The sequence below is a fragment of the Barbus barbus genome (assembly GCF_936440315.1).
Source record: "Barbus barbus genome assembly, chromosome: 29".
In the NCBI taxonomy this organism is placed as follows: Eukaryota; Metazoa; Chordata; class Actinopteri; order Cypriniformes; family Cyprinidae; genus Barbus; species Barbus barbus.
This window is the reverse complement of record NC_136757.1, coordinates 7,469,530-7,493,682: the sequence shown is the minus strand read 5'-3', so window position 1 is coordinate 7,493,682 and position 24,153 is coordinate 7,469,530. Positions and strand designations below refer to the sequence as shown.

The window sequence follows — 24,153 nt, the reverse complement described above, 5'->3', positions numbered from 1 at the left end:
AGTGCGCGTGGTCAGGTGACACCAGCAGAACCAGGAAGCGCCTGGAGAGAATTATTACACGTTAATATTTATTCCCCGCATGCAGGCGATCAATACTTCATATCAAGACTGGATTATAAGTAAATCTGGCGCCTCGGGGTGTGAAGATTAGTCAGGGCCATGTTTGCAGCAGACGACGAGGACGGAGACTTTCTGTCTCCCACAGGAGGGTGAGTTCCTAACGGACAAAGACTCAATCATGAGGCAAAAGTCATCAGACAAACGACATTCACTGTTTACATAAAGTTTGGGTAGATATGTAACACCGAAAGTAAAATGCAGCGACGGTATGGGGAAGAAAAACAATTCTGGTGCCAGAGAGAAGAGAAGTGTCACTCATTGACTAATAATGGACAGTAATATAGCAGATATAGTGCAGCTTTTTTATGGCTGACAGATCAACTTGAAGAAACTTTTGTTGCGACAAAGTACATGAACAGACAAGTGAGTCGTTTGATGTGTTGAATAACATCGAGTTACATGTGTCCCTCTCATGATGTCCTGCTGAAGAGACCTCTTGCTTGGTGTTGATGTGATCAATTCCACTAAAGTCATCTCAGTCTATTAAGTATTTAGCTTTTTTCTAAACGAAAAACTCCAAAATCTCACAGCCCAAAAACATTAAAAAGCATTAAAGGGGTCCTATTATGCTCTTACAAAGTCTTGATTTTGTTTTGGTGGTGTAAGTTACTAGAACATGCTCTCATGCTTGGTGGTTGGAAAATCGCATTATTTTTCACATAATTTACATTATTACAATACCTTTCTCTCCAGCCTGACACAAATGACTCGATTAGTTCCGGGTTTGATGAAGGCCCGCCTTCCGAAAAGCGAAATGTGTTGTGATTGGTTAGTTGTCCAGTGCGTTGTGATTGGCGAACAGCTTATATGGTGTTTCAGTATTGCCCCGCCCCCTTGCCAGAACAGCAAGTTCGTCAATATTGCCATATAAATTCAGACCTCCAGAATATTGAACAAGAGGATCATGCAGAACCTTTGCACGCACGGATATTGCAAGACATATTAAAGTGGTAATGTTGTTATTGTTGTTGTTGTTTTTTTTGCTAAATCACATTTTAGATAGGATGTTAAAAATAACTGCATTGACTATGTACAGATAAGTGCAACAGTAATATGTATTATGTTTATTGTTCTTTAATTCTAACATTATAACATGAATTGCACTGAAACTGTTATACAGTTGAAATTATTTATATCATAGTCCCACAGATTTACACAATTTGTCAAGTACTCCAGAGTGCAATCACGACACGTGTAGCTCCGCCCACCCCCAATTCCATTGGTTTATAACACAGCAAATCTTATTGGTGTAGACCCGAGCATGTGCATTCATTTGTGAACGATTTTGTAATTGATTTGGCCATATTACAGAAATATTATGTGCTAACTAGTATCATAGGCCTATCTTAATTATTATCTGATTAGTAAACATGGTAATTTTAGTCAGATGAAGTCATTGTTTACAAATAAACTCTTGATGACATCACCTCCTGGTTCTTCAGGCTGAATAGCACTTCATTCATATTTCCTTGAGGATCAGCAGGCTGCAGATCTTATATTTTATACGCAAATGATGATAATTTAGATGTATTTTAGAAATGGACGAACATGAACACAAGCGGCTGATTTTATGTTTTAAAGCACAACTGTTTGTTGTTGTTGTTTATAGAGATGAGTTATAGCTTACGTTGCTCAATGTGTCACAAACTTGTAGGTTATAAAGTGCTAATAAAATGTTTTCATGGCAAGCTCAATATTTCCTTGTTTATATCTTAATAAAATATTTGAGCCTATATTGATTCTCTTACAGTTTTTAAAGGTCCCTATCTTATAGTAAATAAGTGTCCATGACTTCAGATATTAAAAATCCAGTTATTTCTGTAACTATATTTTTTTATCTGGATATAATAACCATAATAACTAGCCTACTAAAAATCTAAAATCAGTAGGTCTTATATAGTACAGTGATTCCTGGTTCCTTTTAAAGGATTGAGCCACAAAACCAGTCATTTGTGTATAGCCTAAGTATAAATAAAAATGTTACAGAGAAAATATATGAACATTTATTGCTTAAATATGCACTTAAACACATTAATAATAATATTTGATTGGACAGATTTAATAACAGCTGTTTTAGTAAACAAAAACATTTAAAATAGGCCTATATGCAAAATAATAATAATAAAAAAATATAGTTAATTTTAAGGTTTAAATATTAAGGTTTTCATTCCCATTATCCACACATAAAACCCCGGTTCACGCTGATGGGCTGTTTGTCACCGCAGTTGTTCTTTAAAATAAAACCATTTGCGGGTTTGTCCTGTTTTACTGAACTACAGGGAATGATCATCATTTCCTAAGTTTGTGCTTATCCACCGATCCTAAAATAGCAAAAAACACAATATATAATATAGACAATTATGTATGTACAGTAAAGTTAGGCACATATCATAACTGTACATACATAATTGTCTATTATATATTGTGTTTTTTGCTATTTTGTACATTGCCTATTTTGTATATTTGTGTATTATTCTTTTTATTATCTGCGTCTTGTCTTGTCGCTGTCGTTCTGTCGCACTGTGGAGCTTCTGTCACTAAAACAAATTCCTCGTATGTGTAAACATACCTGGCAATAAAGCTCATTCTGATTCGGATTACAAAACAGCTAAATCTCAAATAGTGCATCATTTTTATTAACATCGCCCAGCTAAAACTGCTCAATGACTAGCCTACTGTGAAAAATGCCATAATATCTGACTTCATTTAACGTGCTATAGCATAGGTGTGACTATATCACATGCACGAATTAAGAATTTGTTCCCCAGACTTAATTTGTGAGCCGCCACCAAGCGTTTGATAGGAACTTAAACTAATTTGTCATAAGTTTAAAAAAAAAACAAAAAAAAACACATTTGCTAATTCATTCTAACTGAAATTGCTGTTGTTAGCACTTAATATTTCTGTATAAATATTTATTTTCTATATATGATTTATATGATACCCTACTGTATCATATTTTATATGCAAATTTCGAAGGCTTCTAAATGACCAATATGATCAAAACTTTGTAGTCTATTATACTGTAATAAAGATTTACATTACCGACTATCAATACTTCATTTTACCTTTTGGCTGTTATTTTAAATGTCAGGCTTTACAGGATTACATTACATTATGACATTGTTTTCTACTTTTTATTGTGCTGTACTGATAGGTGTGTTATTTACTCATTTATGTGCTTATTTTAATATATTATTTTATTTTTACAATTTTTTTTACTCTTAATGATAAGCTATCATTATTTTTAATGACATATTAATTAAATAGCTTAATGATAGCAAACTACATTCAAATATACCCATTGTTTTTATGTTTTTCTCTAAACATTTACACAGACTCCCTAACACATTTTTGCGGCCCTCCTAAGAGTCCCATTTTCAAACCTCTTTAAGTGTCACTAAATTTTGGAGCCACTGCATTTCTTCTCTCTGGTGTCATCTGAGGTTATATCCATAAATTCAAGTCTGCGCTGGCATCCACATGTGTTAATGGGGAATGTGAAGCTGTTGAGAGGGATTGTAGAGAGCTGGAGAGTCAGCATGTTAATGCCGCTCACATGCTGGTAGTTACACGTCCCGGATCAGAACAGGGCCTCAGTCTGGGAACGGGGCGCCCACAGTCATGTGGAGCTGCTGTGTGGTTGTAGTCCCTGCCAGACCTGCTAAAGAGATCTGATATTACATGGAATTGGAAATGTGGCATGAAGCTAATATGCACATGAGGAATGATTCACTGGTTATCATTGCATAGCTTCCAGCTCAGGCAGCAGGTCAGAAACAGGTCAGCTGAGCATGGCAGGACAGCGGGACAATGACTACAAATGGAGACAGATCCATGGGTCAGTGCCATATGCATTATAGCTTCCTGATGATATTGTGGAAGTCATACTTTTTTGGTTTCATTTGTTGTTACAGGTGTTCACTGATGTTCTCAGTTTAAAGTTTAATCAAAAAGTCATTTAAAGTCAAAATTAGGTCAGCTTTAATTTGAGAATTGAGCGTCGTTCAGACTCTCATGTGATCTCACACAAGTGGAGCAGTGTTATAGTGGGCTTACTTGCTGCTTTTTTGTGATTCCAGAGCAAAGTTAGCCTCTCTGTTTGGACTGGATCAGGCAGCAAGTCAGGGGAATGAGTCTTTCCAGTACACGGCACCCAAACAGCCCCGCAAGAGCACTGCCAACTCAGGTAAGACTGCAGGAGCCTCTGCGAGTGTGAACTGACACTTAAAAGTGGTCATGACATGTTTTGTTTTTCAGGACCCCCAACCCAAAAGGGTGCACCTCCTCCAAACCCTCCTGCTGTTCTCTTTGCTACTGCAGTACATGCATACAGATAGTAAGTTGGAAAAGATGCAGAAGCTTTTTTTAATTTTGTTTATTATTTGTTATTTAATTTTAAGTGTTTAAGTGTGTTAAACCTGTCTTCCAAAGCAAAGTGCTGTTTATTTCCAAGTATTTATCTTGAGTACTGGTTGTCTATGGTAATGTAAAGTTTGCAGACTGATGTTATGAATAGAGATAGGCAGTGGTCACTGTTTTTTCTGTGCAGTATTAACGGACAGTATGTGAAACAAGGCAAGCTTGGAGCAGCGGTGCTTGGAAATCATTCAACTAAAGAGGTTAGAATGATCACATTTTACTTAGTCTTAAACTATTTAATTTTTTTTTACACATTTGCATGTCTGCACTCATTTCAGTACAAGATCCTGCTGTATGTCAGTCAACAGAAGCAGGTGACGGCCGCCAGGATCCACAGTGGCTTCGTCCTCACTGTGAGCTCTTATTCACATAATTCAAGTCAGACAACACGTTTGTTTTATATGTTTGTTTTTTATAACTGTCTCTCTCACATTCAGGTCCAGCCCAGTAGCTACTGTACATTTTATGATGACCAGAGACAGAATTGGTCGCTGATGTTTGAATCTGAGAAAGCAGCTACAGACTTTTGTAAAGAGGTTTGTGTTTTATGGGTTCTTCGTCGTGTGGTGTTGCATGAGGAGCTTCTTACGCAGTAATAATATTGTTTCAGGTTTGTCTTGCCAAAGTAAACTGCAGCAGTGCGTTAGAATCGGTCCTGATCCAAGATCTTGTTCTCGGTGAGGGTCAGTCTGTGGAGAACGGAGACTCTTTAGAAGTGGCCTACTCTGGCTGGCTACTGGAAAACAACACCATTGGGCAGGTAAAGATGTTTTGTCAATGACCACGTTTACACGTGCACAGTGTCCAAAATGGCCAGTGTAAATAAAAATGGCTTTGGTGAGTAAATAAGATGCCATTATGATCCAAAAAGTACTATGCGCTAAGCAAGTTAATGAATTTGCATGATGCATACATTATGAGAATATGGCTGAATTCTAAGTTCAGTATCTTGTGCTCACCAAGACTGCATTTATTTAAGAAATAAAGTAAAAACAGTAATACTGTGAAATATTACTACAATTTAAAACAACTGTTGTATTTTATTTTTTGATTTTTTTCAGGATTCTTTGAATAAAAGTTCAAAAGAACAGCGTTTATTTGCGATATAAATTTTTTGTAATATTATAAATGTCTTTGCTGTCACTTTTGATCACTTTAACGTGTCCTCGCAGAATAAAAGTTAGACTTTTTATTAAAAAAAACTTTTGGAATGTAGTTTATGAGCATAATGAAATATCTATAGATAAATTATATTATTTGAAGTAATCTGTAGATAAGTAGTTTTATTTGTTGCTACCCAGCTATACATATATATATTTTACTTTCTTCTCCTCCAGATGTTTGACTCAAATCTGAATAAAGACAAACTGCTGAGACTGAAGCTCGGGGCTGGGAAAGTCATTACGGTGAGGGGGAAGTTGGCTGGGCTGGATTACATGTGTCATTATCACTCATATGGCAGTCTAAAGCTCTCTCTCTCTGTCTGTCCGTCTCTCAGGGTTGGGAGGAGGGGATGTTGAATATGCGTAAAGGTGGGAAACGGTTCATGGTGATTCCCGCCTGTCTCGCGTACGGGTCGCAGGGCGTTGCCAACCGCGTCCCACCGGACAGCACGCTAGTCTTTGAAGCCGAGATTCGTCGGGTACAGCATTCTCACATTCAGAGCTTCCCTTTACTTCCTCATGTTTGACTGTATAATGGATATTGTATAATGTTAATACATACTCAAAAGTATGGGTTTTTACATCCTCGACAGTTTATAGTGTTGTAGAATATGCAAATTGAGATCCAGCCCTGCTCTCTTCACCTGTATTCTCTCTTGATGCACGCTCAGGTTAAGTTTGCAAAGGACGGAAGTTCAAGAGATTCGACAGCTTCGTCTCCTGCTCCCAGCGTGGAGAGTCTGACCCCCTCTGAGATCAACCAGCCCCTCAGCACTGCCCCACAAACCAGCAAACCCAGGTGAGCCCTACAGGCCTTCTGTTGTAGCCTGACTGGAGATTATTGTTTATATTAATAATATTTGATTGAGGTTTGCTGTTTCCTCTTTTTTTACAGTGAACCGCCTCTTCGAGCAAAATCAAACTCCTTCAGTGAACAGCACAGTGTAAGATTTGACTATTTTCAGTTTAAACACATTTATTTTTAGCATTTTGTTGTGCAGATTTTTATTATAAATAAATCTATCTGGAGCTGTGGCTTAGTGGTTAGTGCAGAACATATGTATTTATAACAAATAGGTGTGCACAGTATATCAGGAACATAATGATTATTGGCAAACTTTAAAGATTATTTTAGTCAAATCAGTATGTGTTGGTATTGGAAATATACTGTATTTTTAATAATTCAGGCTGATATTTTCAATTTTTACCTTTGTTGTCTTTTAGCTTTAGACTTACACTACTGTTCAAAAGTTGAGGGGAAGATAGCACAACTGTGTTAAACATTGATAATAATAAGAAATGTTTCTTGAGCAGCAAATCAGCATTTTAGAATGATTTCTTAAGGATCATGTGACGCTGAAGTCTGGTGTAATATTGCTGAAAATTCAGCTTTGCATCACAGGAATAAATTACACTTTAAAATCTTTTCAAATAGAAAACAATTTCAAATTAAAATAAAATGACAAATATTTCATAACATTACTGTTTTTACTGTATTTTTAATCAAATAAATGTAACATTGGTGAGACTTTCAGAAACTAATAAAAAAATCTTACCTCAAACTTTGGAATGGAATGGTAGTCTAAGTTAATTCATATTTAATGACATTAATAATGTAATTACACTCTTAAGTGTTTATCAAATCTCAGAAGGGAATATTCATCTGTCATAGTTTTAATAATAATGTTTGATGCCCAAATTAATTTGTATTATTTTATTAGTAGTAGTATTTATTTTTTACATAAAACAGTGTAGACTTTTATTATAGGTGCTTTATTAGTAATCAGTCATAGTAGTCAGGTCAAGTCAATATTATTTGTATAGCGCTTTTAACCATGCAAATTGTGTCAAAGCAGCTTTACATCAGCTCGATATGAAGCTGGGTGGCTTTATATCAGCTTTACAGTATTTAGACGGGGAAATAGTTTGTCGAAATAGTGTCATTCTCCTCTGGCCAGACAAAATCAGCAGTTTAAATCTAGGCTAAGGCAGAGTCAGATTGTGCAAAGGACTCATCTGGTTTCTGTGGTCTTGTCCTGATGGCCGTCTTGGAGACAGGGTCTTCACTGGGGATCAGTCTCTGGGGCTCATCTAGGTGTCCTGGCTGTAGAGGTCATCTCTAGGTGCTGATCCACCATCTGATCTGGATACGGACTGGATCTGTGTGGCTACGGTGACCTCGAAATAAGAAAAAAACAGACTAATATTAGCGTAGATGCCATTCTTCTAACGATGTAACAAGTACATTCGGTGATTTGGGAAGTATTCCCGGTTCCGGTTGACCTAATTAATGCAGCCTAACAATCCTTTAACGGATTTGAATTATAGAAATGCGACAGTATATTATGTGTAAGCCAGGTTAAAGTGATGGGCCTTTAATCTAGATTTAAACTGACAGAGTGTGTCTGCTTCCCGAACAGTGTTAGGTAAATAGGAAAACGATCTCCCGCCCGCAGTTGATTTTGATATTCTACATATTATCAAATGGCCAGAGTTTTGAGATAGTATGAAAATAATTGTCGACTACAATTTTAATATCAATGCTTCACGAATAATAAACCTTCTGCAATATAATAAATATGTCTGTGTTTTCTGACATATTTTGCAATGTCTTTAGAATCCTGATGCCACTAAAGCTAAACTGATTTCACGCATGGCCAAAATGGGCCAGCCAATGCTGCCATTCATCAGCGGCCCGGCCTCGTCGCCCTCACAGCCAGACTCTAGTGACTCCGAACTTGAGGCAAGGTTTATTTTTGTGAGACATTCATTGAGAACTTCATTGCAGTGGTTTAACTCTGTCTCTTAACCAGACACAGCACAAAAATCTGCCTCTGTAATCTATGTTGTTGTCCTTTAATAAAGATACGCAGTGTAAATATGAGAGAGAATCCTTATTCGCTCTGATCCTGTTATCATTGCTGTAGGACCCGAGTGTGTCAAGACTCAAGGAACATAGCAGTGCACCATCACCGCAGCCTGTGCACATCTCCTCCGGCCCACCACCTTCAGTGCAGGGTAACACCTATATGAAATCATATTCTGATCAAGGCCAGGAGTGTAGCATAGTGTAAAATATTGCACCTTATATAAGATATACTCATTGTTTGTAATCAAATTTAGCATAAACCTACTAAACCAGTGCACAAATGCTCAGCTATATTATGTTATACAGTTCATTTTAGTTTCATGACATTGTATTCACTCTCTCTTCACTCCAGCTTCAGCCCTTCTACCGGTTTCCATGGCAACAGCCAATCCACTGCCCATGATGCCGGGAGCAGTACATGCCTTTCAGGTGACTAACTCACTAGTGCTGTGTAACTTAAGACTGATATCAAAAATTAAAATTAATTCTGTCGTCATTTACTCGCCCTCAAGTTGATCCAAATCTGTATGAGTTTCTTTCTTCTGTTGAACATAAAAAGTTGTTTTGAAGAAGTATATGTCTTAGTCAAAGCAGACCAGAAACTGTTTGGTTACCAATGTTCTTCAAAATAACTTATTTTATGGTCAACAGAAGAAATAAACTCATGTTTGGAACAACTTGAGGGTGAGTAAATGATGATGATGATTATTATTATTGCTCCTACTGTTAGTTAGTGATCTGCTGCCGGTTGCACCAGCTGTGTGTAACTTAGCTTAGTTGCAACCTAAAGAGGCACAAAGTTACAACTTATGCAGTATGTATATTTACATTGCACAGTAAAACTTGAAATGCAACTGCATCAGAAAGCTCATGTTTTACCAGACAAACTTCAATTATTTAGACATATGATAATTTTTACACTCATCTGCTTTTTAAGAGAGAGAACATGTAAATAAATTATTGTTAGCAGCTCTTTAACACACACTTGATTTAAACAGTGTGTTTTTCTTTCAATGTTTATTTTTTTATATTAATTTCAAATGCAGTTTTGAATGTTTTATTATGCACCAATGCATTACTTTAGTAAAGTAAAGTGCGTACTAGCTACATTCTGCCTTAAGAACAAATGTGGCAACCAAATTAATTACAGAGTTTGTTATTAAAACCTAGCTAGTGGTTCATTAACCTCTAGTGTGGACTTTATTGTTGCAATTTAAGTAAAAACTTACAAACGGCTGGTGCAACCCTATCCTGAACAAACCCTTAACACCAAGTATAATACATGAGTTGACTGTGATTTCCTCTTTGCAGCCTGTAAGTCAGATGTACCCCATGCAGACTGTGCCTTACCAAGGTAAAAATCATAGCTGTACAACCTACAAAATCTTACAGCTTTGACATAAATATTGCATTTATTTGTAGTTTATCAGCTGCAGTGAATATTTTAAGGTTGGGATTGTAAATGATTCTCTGTCTCTTTAAGGAACAAGTGATCCTTCAGTCACATCCTTCTTGATGACAGAGGCTCGACAACACAACACTGAAATCCGATTGGCTGTTGGTAAAGTGGCAGACAAACTGGATCACTTGTCTTCGAAGGTTGGTATATTATTAGTCAATATTTCTAAGTAACTGCTACATTATTATACTTGTACAACTTTTTGAGAAATCTCTCTTGTTTTTCAGATTGATGACCTACAAAAGCAAGGCAGCGTTTCGTCGGGCTTATCAAATGTATCCATGGAAACAGCAATGATCATGCACAACATTCAGAGAATCATACAGGTAATTGGCAGGAGATCCGTGATTGGTATTCATATTTGTCAGTACGTGCAGAGTTTGTGAGGGAACTACAGACGGATTATGAGCTGATGAAAAGCTAATAAAAATGTGAAATGAAAATAATTCGTAAAAACACTCAATCAAAATAAAATACTTAAAGGTAAGGCAAGGCAAGTTTATTTATATAGCACATTTCATACACAGTGGAAATTCAAAGTGCTTTACATAAAAGGAAGTGAAATAGTCATCATCACAGCAATAAAAACAAGGAATTTAAAACGAACATTAAAAATCTTCCGCACTAAGTGAAAGAACCTTCCAAAACACCTAACTATTCCACTACTTCACCCCCTACTTACTTTGTCCATCATAAACCAAACAAATAGAACTCAGAGGTCCTAATTTCAACTGATTAACCAAACGCACTTGTCTTTCTTTGCCCACATTCTCTTTACCGTCACAGCACTTACTTTAACCTTCTGTTTAAACTTTTCAAATTGATTTAAAATGAATTTAAAACAGTTAAGGATAGAAAATGATTATACATAAAATACAGTGCAATCAGTTTAAAACCGAAATATTTTGTCGACCTGCATGTCATGTGACTTCATTCATTCAGGAGAACGAATGTCTGAAGAAAGAGGTTTTTGAGAAAAGTTCCCGCGTTGAGGAGCAGAACCGCAAGATCGGCGAGCTCATCAATCAGAACCAGAGGTCAGGATTCAGTTCAACACTCTCACTTTATATTTGACTTCTTACTTTTTTGTATCTTTCTATGTTTTGTATTTGCTGTCTTGTTACCTGCTCTTATCCCCATCACTTCTTGTCCTGTTTTGACTGTCATGTCAAATAAGATTGTGACTCGAGGGTGTTTGTGTTTGTGTAGGTATATGGAGCAGAGTAATCAGCAGATGGAGCAGAGAAACGACTCTCTGAAGAACAGCAGTGAACAGAATCAGGCCAGAATACTGCAGGCAGAGCAAGACAAGGTAACTCTATTAAACAGTCCAATCTATTACACACACACAATAACACCAGAACAGCTCTGTTTGAAAAGTTAGTGAGCTGCCATGCTTTATACTGCCTACTTGGGCTGACAGCTACATCAGGTGCCTGATCTGAAGTGCTCTTCTTAGGCAGCATCTTCACATGGTATACAGTTACACCGGAGACTCAACTCCCAGTGTGTTTCAATAGAGTTTGATGTTAGCATGTTGTGAATATAATGGATTGTGTGAATTTGGGAGTGCATAATTTAACTCGAAATCCAACAAACTCTACATTTTTGCAGCAGGTTTTTATATAAGTTTGTCTAAATTTCCACAATTTTTAAGGAGTGGGGAAGCAGTATAATGAACAGACTGTATATAGCTCTGGGACTTTGACACCATCAGGTTTATAAGTGTTTGAAAGGAAAGAAATGTTCTGATATGAGACAGGCCCATTTGAGAGGGTAATATTTAATATTTCCAAGTGATCTCTCTAAATTATTCATTCACAACTTGCGATTTCCAAAATGTTCGATTCTGTGCAAGCGATCCACTATATTTACATGTAAGCATCTGGGATTAGATGAAAGTTTCTGTTTGTTTAATGATATATATATATATATATATGTAATAATGAATATATCATATATTGGGGTGAATATTTGCTAGTCTTAATAATGCCTGATTTCACCAGTAGATTATATTTAAATATATTTTACTGGCTATGCACTTTTTAAATATTTCACTGATAATGTTGATGTTACTGTTGTAAATTGTATTATATAAATGTAATTCATAGTTGTATTGAATTCTTCATTAAATAAGTAAAAAAGATGTAATTCTTAATATATATTAGTGCTGTCAAACTATTAATAAAAATTTTGGTTACATAATAAATGTGTGTGTGCTGTGTATATTATGTATACTGTATATAAATACACACACATACATTTATATATTTAAGAAAAAGGTTATGTTAATATATTAAATATATTTATATCTAAATTAGAAATATTAAATTTTTTTTTTTATATACATTTTTCGTGACGGTCAGTAGGCTACAAAAGCACCAGCTGCGCATGCGCAGGCTGTGTGAAGAAGCCCGTTGTTACCCGAACCTGTACAATCCGTCGATAAAACAATAGAAAGATGTGCAATAACTCTGGGCAATTGTTTGTTCACATGTTTGCTTACTGTTCAAGTCGATCTACTGCGCATGTATGGAACACGTCTGGGAAGCGGACCACCAGCGGACACTTTCAGTAGTATAAATACAAGTAGTCTGTGTATGCGTCCGGATTGCTCATGCGGAAAGTATAACACAGGCTTTACTGTCACTAACACTAATTATATAGGTACATCATGATTATTGGTGGGTTTACACTGAAATACAACCAAAATGCTGCAAATATCACAGTCATTTTTGAGAGAAGCTGCAGCAAATTCAGTCACTTTAGGCTGTAAAAATCAGCAAATGTGACAATCTGACCAAAAAGCATTCAGTAAAATAATCTTTAAAATAATAATTCTAAAAAAAATTAAAATTGTGAAGGATACATGTGATTCTGCCTTAGTTTTTGACCTAAACAAGGCCCAACCGTTTGGAAAAGCCATCATGGTCTCTCTAAAAGAGCTGTAGAAGAATGCTTTCCCTGAATTCCTGTTTTTACCACAAAAATCGCTCTCTTTACACACTCATTTTAACATTCCAGAAGGATCCGGTGTTCATAACTCAGCAAAAACTCTACTGTTAACACTTTATTTCCTGCTAAGCCATGTATCTCTGCTCTGATTGGTTTATTAACACTGCTCTGATTGGCTGAGAGCCTTTAGTGGTGACTGCTCTCTTTTCCCAGCATGCACTGCCACAGGAATTGAGTTGGGATCAGGTGAGCAAAAGCGCTGTCCCGCCTCATCCGTTTCTTCATAGTCTTCACACACTGTTTCCCATCATTTATTTCAGTGAAGCATTTCCCATTTCTCTTTCTGTTTTCACTCTTTGTTTTAACAGGCACCACTCACTAACCAATCAGCATTCAGCTCTCCGCAGAGATAGATAGTTCTACCACCATATTTGACATATCTTTTTGCCACTGGTTTTGTTTCCTTGTATCTTTTTTCTTTCCATTACAGTCCCATCATGATTTCATCTGAGTAGTGCTGTTGTAACATGAGTTGAGGATGAGCTTGTTTAATGTCGTCTCTCTGTATCTCTCCGGAAGGCACGCTTGACAGAGGAGTTGGCGTCGTCCACGGCGCGCGTGTCAGAGCTGCAGCTGGAGTTGAGCTCTCAGCAGCAGAAGGTCGCAGCGCTGCAGACCAAACTCAACTCGGCCCTGCAGGACAGTCAGCAGCACAGCACACACGTCACAACACTGGAGGCGCAGATACTGGGTGAGCAGCACTGTGTGACAACTAGCTAACCAGGTTGATCTGTTAAGCATGAGTGAAACAAGTGATTGACTGCAAGATGATCTGTTGATCACTTGGTTTCTAGTTTCCTTGCAGTGAAATCTCTGTTGTCCAAAATCGAAATCCGCAAAAATGTTTTAAACAATAAATATGTGGGTGAATTTCACAATTAACATGTACAGGTCACATTTCACAAAAAATATATGAAAAAAAAATTAATATAATGTGCGTATAGATTTTTACATTATTTTTAATTAAACATATTCTCATTACCATAATAAATGCAAATGTTTTACCTTTTAGTTTTTTTTTGTTTTTTTTTTTCAGTATTATTATATTACTGTATTTTTAAACATCATTAGAATATAAGAAAATAAATAAATAAAGGCAGCATCACAAGTATTACCATGATGCATAAATAATGAATTTGTGGGTAAAATGTTCTGAAAATTATCTAAATAAAATAATAATAATTTTATTAAAATATTTTTTTGAAATAATTAACTTTCTCTAGTTAAAATATGCTTTTATTCTTCTCTCTTTTTCATTTTGGAGTGAAATATGACCAGGGCATGTTTTGTTTGTTTGTTTTCCTTTTTTGTTTTGTTTTGTTTTCATTTTTGTTTTGTTTTATATTTTGTTTGAAAAAAAAATCTCTTGTTTTTGTTAATATTCTTGTTTTTTCTTTTATTATATATTTTGTTTACAATTTTGTTTTTGTTTATTTCATTAATATTCTTGTTTTTTCATTTGCTTTGCTGTTTTGTTTTTTTATTTTATTTTGTTGTTTATTTGGCCTTTATAAAATTATTTTTGTTTTATCTTTTTTTTTTCAGTTTTGTTTTGTTTTTTGTTTGGTACTATTTTGGCTTTCATTGAGGAAAAATTTGTCAACCATTAGTAACTGTGGAAAATTGCATGGAAAACACCTGGTTAAGGCTTGATGTAATTATCTGTATTTGTGTGTTTCAGAGCTGAAGGAGACAGCAGAGAGAGTGCAGAGTCAATACAAGATGGAAAAACAGAAACGAAAGGAACTGGAGCACAAACTCAACAACATGGAGGAAGAGCTACAGGACTTGAAAACAGAGAAAGACAGTCTGGAACGAGTGAGTAATTCACAATTTTGTCTGTGTGCGCATGTGTGAGGGGAAAACAACAAAAGATTGAATCCCCATCTTGTGCATTAAACTGTGTGATTCAGACTCTCTCTGAGAGAAAGAGGAAGTGGCAGTTGGAGAGACAGCGGTGCGATGAGGAACTGGAAGAGGTGAGGAGGGCAGGCCAGCAGGAGTTAGACAACCTCAGGAGCCAATTACGTAAAGCCAGAACGAGCACCAACCAAGCCGCATCTGAACAGGTAAATGTGTTCACACATGATGACAAGAATTAATCCATGCTGAATTCATGGCAACTCTCCTTACCCAGTCCTAACAGTAACTGGGTGTTTAAAGCTGTTGACACTCAATATATGTTTTTTTAAGTTAGTAGTTTTACTTTTGTGCCTGTGTGTGTAGCTGTCTCAGCTGCAGGCTGATCTGGAGCAGGAGTGGCAGGTGAAGTGTGATCAGGCTCTGGCAGCGGCACGTGAACAGCAGAGGAGAGAGATGACTGAACTCACAGAGCACAGAGACGCACTGCAGATCAAACTCACACAGCTGCAGGACAAGGTACACATACACTACACCATATGCTGAATGAAATTCAGTACTTTCTTACTAATTTTGGGGAGCTGATTCCAAAAGTAGTGGATGTTTTGCTTGAGCATATCAAACTTTCTCACAAAATACGGTGTGTTTTGAAGCATTTTTGCTTTCAACAACTATTAGAAAGGAGAAGTCTTGAATTTTTCCTTAATCAGCCAAAAAAAAAACTCCAAGAAAATGCATGAGCCAGATGTTTTGCTGCATCTGTGGGTGTTTAATAAAAAAAAATAACCCATTTGAAGAGTCTAAGTTAAATTATATATTTTGAATATTTTTTATCCTTAAAATGTTGAAATACATTTTGAAACTTCTGACATTTGACTGCTTTTGTTTTATTGATAAGTATATATATAATTTGAAAAAAAACTGTACATGATGGAAAGTCTGTACTGATATCTTTTTTTTGCAAATCAGCTTATATTTTTTTCATGATGCAGGGCTATGCTATAGATGAAGACAAACACACTCGTACACAGAAGAAAGTCCACACCTGTTTATAATACTTTGACAAGAAAAGCCTTCTTAAACTCATTCGTATTTTGTCTTTTTCTTAATCGGTTAAACAATCACTTATCTAATCAAACTACTGTAACACAATATTTTTTTCATCTCCTGTCCAAAGTTTAATACACTCAAACAGTCCCGTGAATCAGAGGAACAGCTTTTACTACAGCAGCAGGACCAGGGAGAAGAGCTACAGGCCTTGAGAGAAAAGGTGAAACACTGAGGAAAAACCAGATTACTAGTTTTCCAGTCAGCATAAAAACACCTGTTGTATTTTTTTTACATCAAGTTGAGCCTCAGGCTTCATCGCTCTGTGAATTTGTTTAAAGGACTAAATTCTTTTTCTCTTTCAATCTTAGTCTGTTAGTTTTGTAGTGTTAGTTTTCTTGCACCAAAAATAGTCATTATTTAGTTTTACCCAACTATTTTTTTTGCTACTGTATCTTCAAGACTTCTAAATGTAAAAGACTTGTAAAGCCACTAATTGGCAAAGCACTTCATAGTGTCTTCAGGACTTGTGTATAGGTTGTGTAACATGTTGACAGTGGTCTTGCGTGTTTTTCAGTGCTCTGTCCTGGAGCAGAGAGCGGCGTTGCTGAAGCAGCAGGGGGAGACGCGGGTTTCAGAGCTGGAGAGGAAACTGACAGAGCAGCAGCAGCAGACGGACACAGCAGAAGAGGTGAGACTTCTCCATCTGTATTACAAACCATACCAATTTATAAGGTATAATTATAATTGGGAATAATAAAAAGAAGACGGTATATGCTGTATTGTCAGTGTCAGTATAATGCATCAGAACCTCTCATAAATCTGCACAAGACTTACCAAGTGTAGTGTAAATTTTACCATCAGTACCTTCAAACAAGCTATGCCTCTGTAAACTAGTTTTATACAAGTTTTGAATCTGAACTGTAGACTTCCGGCTGTTGTTTTCTTATACGATTAGTGCTGATGTTATTATACTGTACGTTAATTTGATGCCTTATTGTAATAACATTTACATACATTTTGTGGATAATAAAATTAATGAGTAAAACAAAATTGTAAGGATGTATGACAGTTAATTTATTACATTTATTTTTTTTTTTTAAACAATTTAAATAAATGTAACATGAATTTTGATTGCTGGTACAAGAAATTGCTAAATAACCAAGTAAACGATGCAAAATAGTAAAGACACACAGTTAATGATATAACTTAGCAAAGACCAAAAGTAACCGTTAAGACATTTAAGGCCAGTTTTAAGACATTTAAGGCCAGTTTTAATAAACAGGGTAAATTAGTGCGAGAGCGCAATTCCAAAACAGCGCCGATGGGCGTGGAAATTTCTGCGGGTGATTTACTAACAACGTGCAAATTAAAGAACACAGACGTAACATCTCATTTACATATCAACCAATGCAATATACCATGCAAAAAAGCAGCAAATCAGTATATTAGACTGATTTCTGAAGGATCATGATTCATGTGACACTGAAGACTGGAGTAATGATGCTGGAAATTCAGCTTTATATCACAGCAATAAATTCAGCTTTGGGAATAATTGCAAAGCCTTAAAATAGAAAGTTATTTTAAATTAATAAATTCAAAATTAGTTTTTATTGTATTTTTTTTTTTTTTTTATTATTATAAAAAACATTTAAGCATTTAATTTTGATTTGCATCATATAGTAAGCATAGTCTGGATGGATCGCAGGATCTAAGCACAACTGTGTTTATTTTCAGGTGAAGCGCGTGATGAATGGAGTGTTTCAGTCTCTCAGAGGGGAGTTTGATCTGACCGAGACCTACACAGGAAGTGCTGTACTCCGAGTGCTGGTCAGCACTATCAAGGTCTGGCAAATCTCTGTCCAACACAATGTGAGCTTTGTGCTCAGAATCTGAAAACGCTTCATTCTGCCAATAAAACATGCCACAAAGTGTGTTTTTCTCCTCCAATCACAGAATGTCACACTGCAGCTGCTCAACAAAAAGGAGAGATCTTCATCTGAACACAGTGAAAAAGAAGAGGAAGAGGAGGAGAATGAGGAGGAAAGGGAGACTGACGCACAGCCTAGACGTGATGTGCATATAAACGGCCAGAGAGAGGAGGAGGAGGAGCAGAGAGAGACAGATTCTGCAGGGCAGGATGAAGATGGACAGCAGCAAGTGGAGAAGAAAGATGTTTCACCAGCAGAGGAGAAGAAAGAAGAAAGAGAAGAAGACAGGAGTGAACAGGAAGTTGTAGAAGAAAAGAATGAAGAGAAAGTTGTTGAAGAGAAGGAAGTGGAAGTTACAGAACACAATGTGCAAGATCAGGAGATCAGTGAGAGCAGCGCAGAAACTAAACATGAAGAAGAGATTGAAAGTGACGACACATCCAAACAGGAAGTGACCACAGAGCTGCCTGAGGACATTAGTCCCACACAGGAAGTGAAGGTAATTGATGAGAGTGTTTCAGGGCCTTTAGATGAACCAGAAAGCACACGCATGACATTAACTGGACCTCCCAAGAACCCGCCACCACCTCCTCCCGCAGACGACACGTCTGCACTGCTCTCCAGGTACGTACTCAACCGCTAACATGATCAATGTGATTCATTTTCCAGGTTGTTTAAAGAGGATTCACCTAAAAAATTAAAATCAGCATTTACTCACCTTCACATTGTTTTAGTATTGAGATAATATTAGTTATTTAGATTTTTTAAAATATATTTTTTCAGTTTTCTTCTCTTCTTTTTTTAAATGTCTATATAGTTTTTCAATAATTTTTCAGTTTTAGTTATTTTAGTACACCATTATAAACTAAATGAAAATGTTGCCTTTGCAACTGCAGTAAACTATATATTTATTTATTTAAAATTTATTTCGATAAATGTTTATTTTATTTTATATACCGGATTGTTTTATGGTTTTAGTTTTAGTTTTGTTTAACTATATCATCCCTGATACACTCACATGACTTTCTTGTGTGGAATACAAAAGGAAATGGGTCAAGGACATGACAAGACCTCTTCTGTGATCAGCATGTCTTCATTTCTGAAGTACAATTCATTTTGGCGGGGACATAATATATTATAATAAAGAACAAAAGAAATTCTTGATTTAAAAAATATATATATTTTTGGTCATCTTTTATTATTTTTTTTAGAAAATAATTGACTAAATTTCATTTTAAACTTTTGTCTGTCATGTGGTGCAACCAGCAGTCAGGTATAAAAGAATCAAAACAGGAAATGATATCATAGAGGACCCTCATGACTTTGCGTTATGGTCAAGTGCGTTCATGCCATGTTGTAATTACTATAATTTCAAGATAACAACAAAAGACGTTGTACTCAGAGCTGGACTCGGACTTGGAATTATGAGCTTTAATGTCAAAACTGTCCTCGCCTAAGCGAATCTGCATTTTTATGAATAATTCATGATATATGTAGAAATAATTTTGAACTATTCAAATATATTCAAAGCTTTTTTTTATTTAGATGTTTACACAATGTGGATGGAAAATATTATTTGTTAATTGATGGTTATACCACATGACATTTTTAGTTATTAATAAAAAATAAAATTCAAAACCACTCTTGACCTAGATATTTTGCAAAGTGTTCAAGCTGTTCTTTTCTATACAATGAAGCATAGAGTGACCAGGTGCAGCTCCAAGCAGGACAGACAGAAAAGCTCCATAAAAATACTTCATTTGACTTTTTATGCTTTAATCCAAGTCTTCTGAAGATCTAATGATGGCGGGAAAAATGTTGTGAATAACTTGCTTTTGTATGACTGAAGTAGATTTAAAAAATAGTGCACAAATCCTATAAACCACTTTTATGGTATGTTATTTGTCATGTTTGTTTTTACTCACAATCATTGTGTGAAAGAAAATCTCCATCAGTAAAAATCTCCTTTTTGTGTTTCACGGAAGAAAGGAAGTCAAACAGTATTAGATTAAAAGGAAGGTGAGTAAATGAGGATTGGATTTTCATTTCACAGTAAAATAGGCCTTACATTTATGTAACGGATCAGCAAGTAATTGAATTTGTTTGTTGACGTCCCAGCACTACAGTTTATCTCATTCAATCATTTTTAGGAGTGTTGGTAAACCTCAGAAATCTTCCCATTACTGTATAACACTGTAAATTAACTTAAGCGTATCAACTAACACAAGCCCCGCTTTAACCTTCACTGTGAGCATGCGTGTCTCTGTCTCTCGTCTCATCTGTGCTCATCCTGCTATTCTCTCAGTCCGTCTGAGAGGGTAGAAGAGGAAAATGGAGAGGAACCATTTTTCCAAAGTCCCACCCCTTCCCAGCCCCCATCCGCACCTGCACACACACCTGCAGCCGCAGCGGCCGATGAAGAGGAAGAGCTGGTGAGCAGAGCTCTCTCTCTCTCACACACACACACACACACACACACTCCACATCCATCTGCTGCTCTTCATTCTCACAAACTAATTATTTGATTGTCATTTAAAACTGAAAATGTCCTTTGTAGACAAATCAGTTGTTTTAAAAAAGTGTAATTAACCTAATTAATGATTGTTAACTGTGTCATTAAAGGTCTAGATTGTCTTCTAATATTGACAGTTCCGCAGTATGCTGCTTAATGTAGTGTGCGGTGTAGTGGTTTAGAGTTGGTTACCAGAAGGTTGTTGGTTTGATGCCCAACATGAACTTGTGACTCCAGACAGATCTATTATACTAGAAGAAAACTGTTCTCCTGTGAATCATGGTTCCTTTCTGATTATATTAATCACATGAAAGTCATCATAAATAAAATAAATAAATACAATATATTGTAATAAAAAATGATATTCTAAAAGTTTAAGTGCAATGTGATGCATTAATTGCAGTAATATTTTGAAATATTATTACAATGTAATAGAACTGTTTTCTATTTTAATATATTTTAAAATATAATGTGATGCAAAGCTGAAGTGTCAGCATTATTACTTGATATGTGATACTTCAGAAATCATAATACTATGCTGATTTGCTGTTCATGAAACATTTCTGATTATTATCAATGTTGAAAACGGTTGTGCTGCTTAATATTTTTGTAAAAAAAAAAAAATTTCACGATCTTTTGAGTATAAAAGTTCAAAAGAACAGCATTTTTTTTTAAACTGAAAACCTTTGTAACTCAAAGTTTAATCAATTTAATGCATCGTTGCTGAATAAGAGGATTAATTTCTTTCAACCTCCCCAAAAAAAACACTCCTACTGATACCCACACTTTTGAACGGTAGTGCACATTTATGTTTTAAGCATATTTTGGAAAATAATTATGAATATGCCCAAATGCATCAATACAAAATAGTCAATCAAACTAAATCATGACTATATTTCATGATGCATCACATGATTTAGTAAAGAATTGTAATTGTGGATTCTGTTGTGAAAACATGCCCAAAACTATAACATTGAACCAATAGTGTGAGTTTGGGGGCAGGACTCTGTTTGTTTGACCAATAGCAGAGATTACTAGTCAGTATATGCCATATACAGCGTTTTCTGACTGATGCTGTTATGTGAATCTCCTCAGAGTCTGAAAGGATGCCCTCCTCCCGCCCCTCTGTTTGGTGATGACAGTGATAACGATGATGACCTGGACTGGCTGGGCTGATGTGAACTTCCTCAATCGAGTGTTAAAAAACCAGTGCCTGACGTCAGACATCTGCCGGCAACAACGCCAGACAATCTCTGACAGGAGGAAATAACGTTTGTGTGCCGGGCCGCAGTGGACACGGACTTTAATTAGTGGGTTGGGGTGGTTCTGAAAACATTTCAGTATTTTCTGTGATCAAAGAACTGCGGGTAGCTTCCTGCCCAAAACTTTAAAAAGCATTTGAATGAAATCTCTCTGGCACTATGGATCGACTGCTGCTCAAAAACTAATTTACTGCACATCAAAAAAAATCATCTTTAAATCTACAAATACTGTAAATCATAAAAACGGTAGATTTTTTTTTAATAATGTAATGTTCCCATCTTCAACACAGGGTTTTGATGTGTAATTCAGCTTGCTGTCTCTGTTCTTAATATTTATACATTGTACTAACAGCAACTAGTTGCATATTAATAAAGAAATGAGACAGACTCTCTATCACAGTTTCTTTAGTGTTTGACTGATTTCTTAATCAGGAAAACTGTAATAATGTGACATGGAAAGTTACTGGTGAAATACATATATATTCTAAGAATATATGAATGGATATAAACTCAGAATAAAGATATACAAACTCACACGGTGTAAACAATTCTGAGGGACAAAAGAATTGAGATATAAACTTGTGAGATGTAAACTCGATTCAAAATGTTCTATTCTAGAATTGTGAGATCTAAACAGAATAGTGAGATGCAGCAAACTTAGAATAGCAAGATTTAAACTCAATTGTATAAACTCAGAATTCTGAAAGCAATTCTGCTCTAAAAGTGGTTAAAAATCTCTATACTTTGCTTTTTTTTTGTTTTTCATCCCACAGCCCTGTCTCATGTTTTTAAATGCGTGCATCGCCTCTTTGACCATTGCGCTTGTGTCTTTTTCAGCGTCTCACATGACAGTTTTAAAGACATGATGCTCAGGTTAAAAGAATTTTGGCTTTCAAAATCCTTACATTCTTTTATTCCACTGTCCTGTGTCTCACATTTTTAAATGCAAAAACGCATCCTGTGTGAACGGCCCATCATATTGTCAACCAATCAGAACTGAGAATTCAACATCATGGACTGATTATTGTTACCAAAAATGAAGTTGCTTTTAGAAAATATATAAGAAATGAAGCTGATAATCGCTGGGATTCATGACAGGTGCAGCCCTGCAAGAGTGACCCATTCAGCTTTTACCAAAAATACTCAGTAGTTTATAAAACTCTTTGCTTTAATGTTGTTTCTGCAGATGTGATATTTTAGTGTGTGATGTCACTAAGAGCATAAATAAACTTGGAGGGCAACAAAACATTTGTATACGGCTCACTAGATCATTAGGACAAAGCAAAACGAAACAGGGATGGGCTGCAGTCCTGTGGAGGTGTTTGCGTTCCTGAGCTCCCAACGGATGTCATAAAAGACGCTGCTTCAGTTACTGTCTTCATATTTCCCAAAAGTGCTTGTTTTAGATGAGTGTCTGTCTATAGGAAACCCACCACCAGTGAAAGCTGGTGCCATACGAGAGCGAGTCCATCAGAGGCGTTAGCGAGGACAGATTAAAAAATAAGCCTCATGGTGTGAACACCAGAGATGGAGCCTCGCAGGTCTAGCATTGATACAGTGCCTTCTGTGATTCTAATGTGGTTGCCACCCTGAGGGGAAAGAAAACTATTTATCATATATGACTCATGAAACATAACGCTTATGGCCTTTCAAAACACAGGTAAATAATAGAGGTTGATATCACTTACAGTAAAAAGAGGAGGTTCTTTGTGGTGGGGATGAAAGCCTTTCTGAGTGCAGGTTGAGATCTTCTCCATGCCGTAGTCTGTCAGCCTGAAGTAGCCCGTCCTGGACAGGTGCACACTTCAACATCAGTATTACATCAGTGCTTCTCAAGATTTCTGACTGCAAGGCCCTCATTTCACTTTCATTTTCAAATGTATATTATATATATATGTATATGTAATATTCTTATTATGATCATGATCATGTGATGATGTTTTTGTTTTTGACAAATGTTAAAAATTTTCCTCAGGAATTTCTAAGCAAACAAATATTTTAAAGATTGACATCCCTTAAAATGTATACTCAATATAGAAATTCCCATGGATTTTTAGGATTATTAATTTCCATGACTTTTCCAACTTTAAAAATCACAGACAATCAACTTCACTCCCCCCACCTACAATCCCTGCCGGCCCGAGACTCGAACCCGCAACCTTTGGATTACAAGTCCGACTCTCTAACCACGACTTTATTAGGCCACAACTTCCCACGTTTATCGGTTTTAGCAATTAAATCGGTTTAGCAATGTTTAGCGGTTTTAGCAATGTTTATCGGTTTTAGCAATTAAATGCTTAATGTTTTAGCAAATTTTTACGGCAAACATTAATTTGGTCTGACAAACCTTTAGCGAATCACATTGAGCCTGGTAACAGGCAAAATTTAGGTGACTCGCAACATTCAATTATGGAAAAAATCATAATAAAAGGAATGATAAATCATGTCACAAAGTCATACCAGTCTCCCACAGAGTATCCCACAGGTTTCCAC

General features: G+C 36.1%; 1 protein-coding gene across 2 annotated transcripts; it reads left to right on the top strand.

The window, feature by feature from the left end:
• Positions 1 to 22,062, top strand: LOC306849817 (FK506-binding protein 15-like). Of its 2 annotated transcripts, XM_079385141.1 has the most exons (29): positions 1 to 209; positions 4,203 to 4,309; positions 4,381 to 4,459; positions 4,673 to 4,742; positions 4,821 to 4,895; positions 4,980 to 5,078; positions 5,153 to 5,302; positions 5,880 to 5,948; positions 6,041 to 6,184; positions 6,377 to 6,504; positions 6,601 to 6,649; positions 8,323 to 8,448; positions 8,633 to 8,723; positions 8,927 to 9,003; positions 9,886 to 9,928; positions 10,058 to 10,173; positions 10,261 to 10,359; positions 10,976 to 11,070; positions 11,243 to 11,345; positions 13,568 to 13,739; positions 14,730 to 14,866; positions 14,962 to 15,117; positions 15,275 to 15,427; positions 16,086 to 16,178; positions 16,533 to 16,646; positions 17,693 to 17,800; positions 17,912 to 18,510; positions 20,192 to 20,318; positions 21,494 to 22,062. In XM_079385141.1, exons 1-29 carry the CDS (start codon positions 160 to 162, stop codon positions 21,572 to 21,574), a joined length of 3,510 nt encoding a protein of 1,169 aa, XP_079241267.1. In that variant the 5' UTR covers positions 1 to 159; the 3' UTR covers positions 21,575 to 22,062. The 2 variants fall into 2 exon arrangements, with proteins under 2 accessions (XP_079241267.1, XP_079241268.1); XM_079385142.1 differs by lacking the exon at positions 8,323 to 8,448 and having other exon boundaries at positions 96 to 209.
• Positions 22,063 to 24,153: the final 2,091 nt, after the last annotated feature.

Bases quoted from the DNA above. Each gene is read 5' to 3' on its own strand.
- LOC306849817 (XM_079385141.1), top strand. From the start codon at position 160: ATGTTTGCAGCAGACGACGAGGACGGAGACTTTCTGTCTCCCACAGGA. The intron at 6,185-6,376 runs GTACAGCATTCT...ATGCACGCTCAG, and splicing joins TTGAAGCCGAGATTCGTCGG to GTTAAGTTTGCAAAGGACGG. The intron at 20,319-21,493 runs GTGAGCAGAGCT...GAATCTCCTCAG, and splicing joins CCGATGAAGAGGAAGAGCTG to AGTCTGAAAGGATGCCCTCC.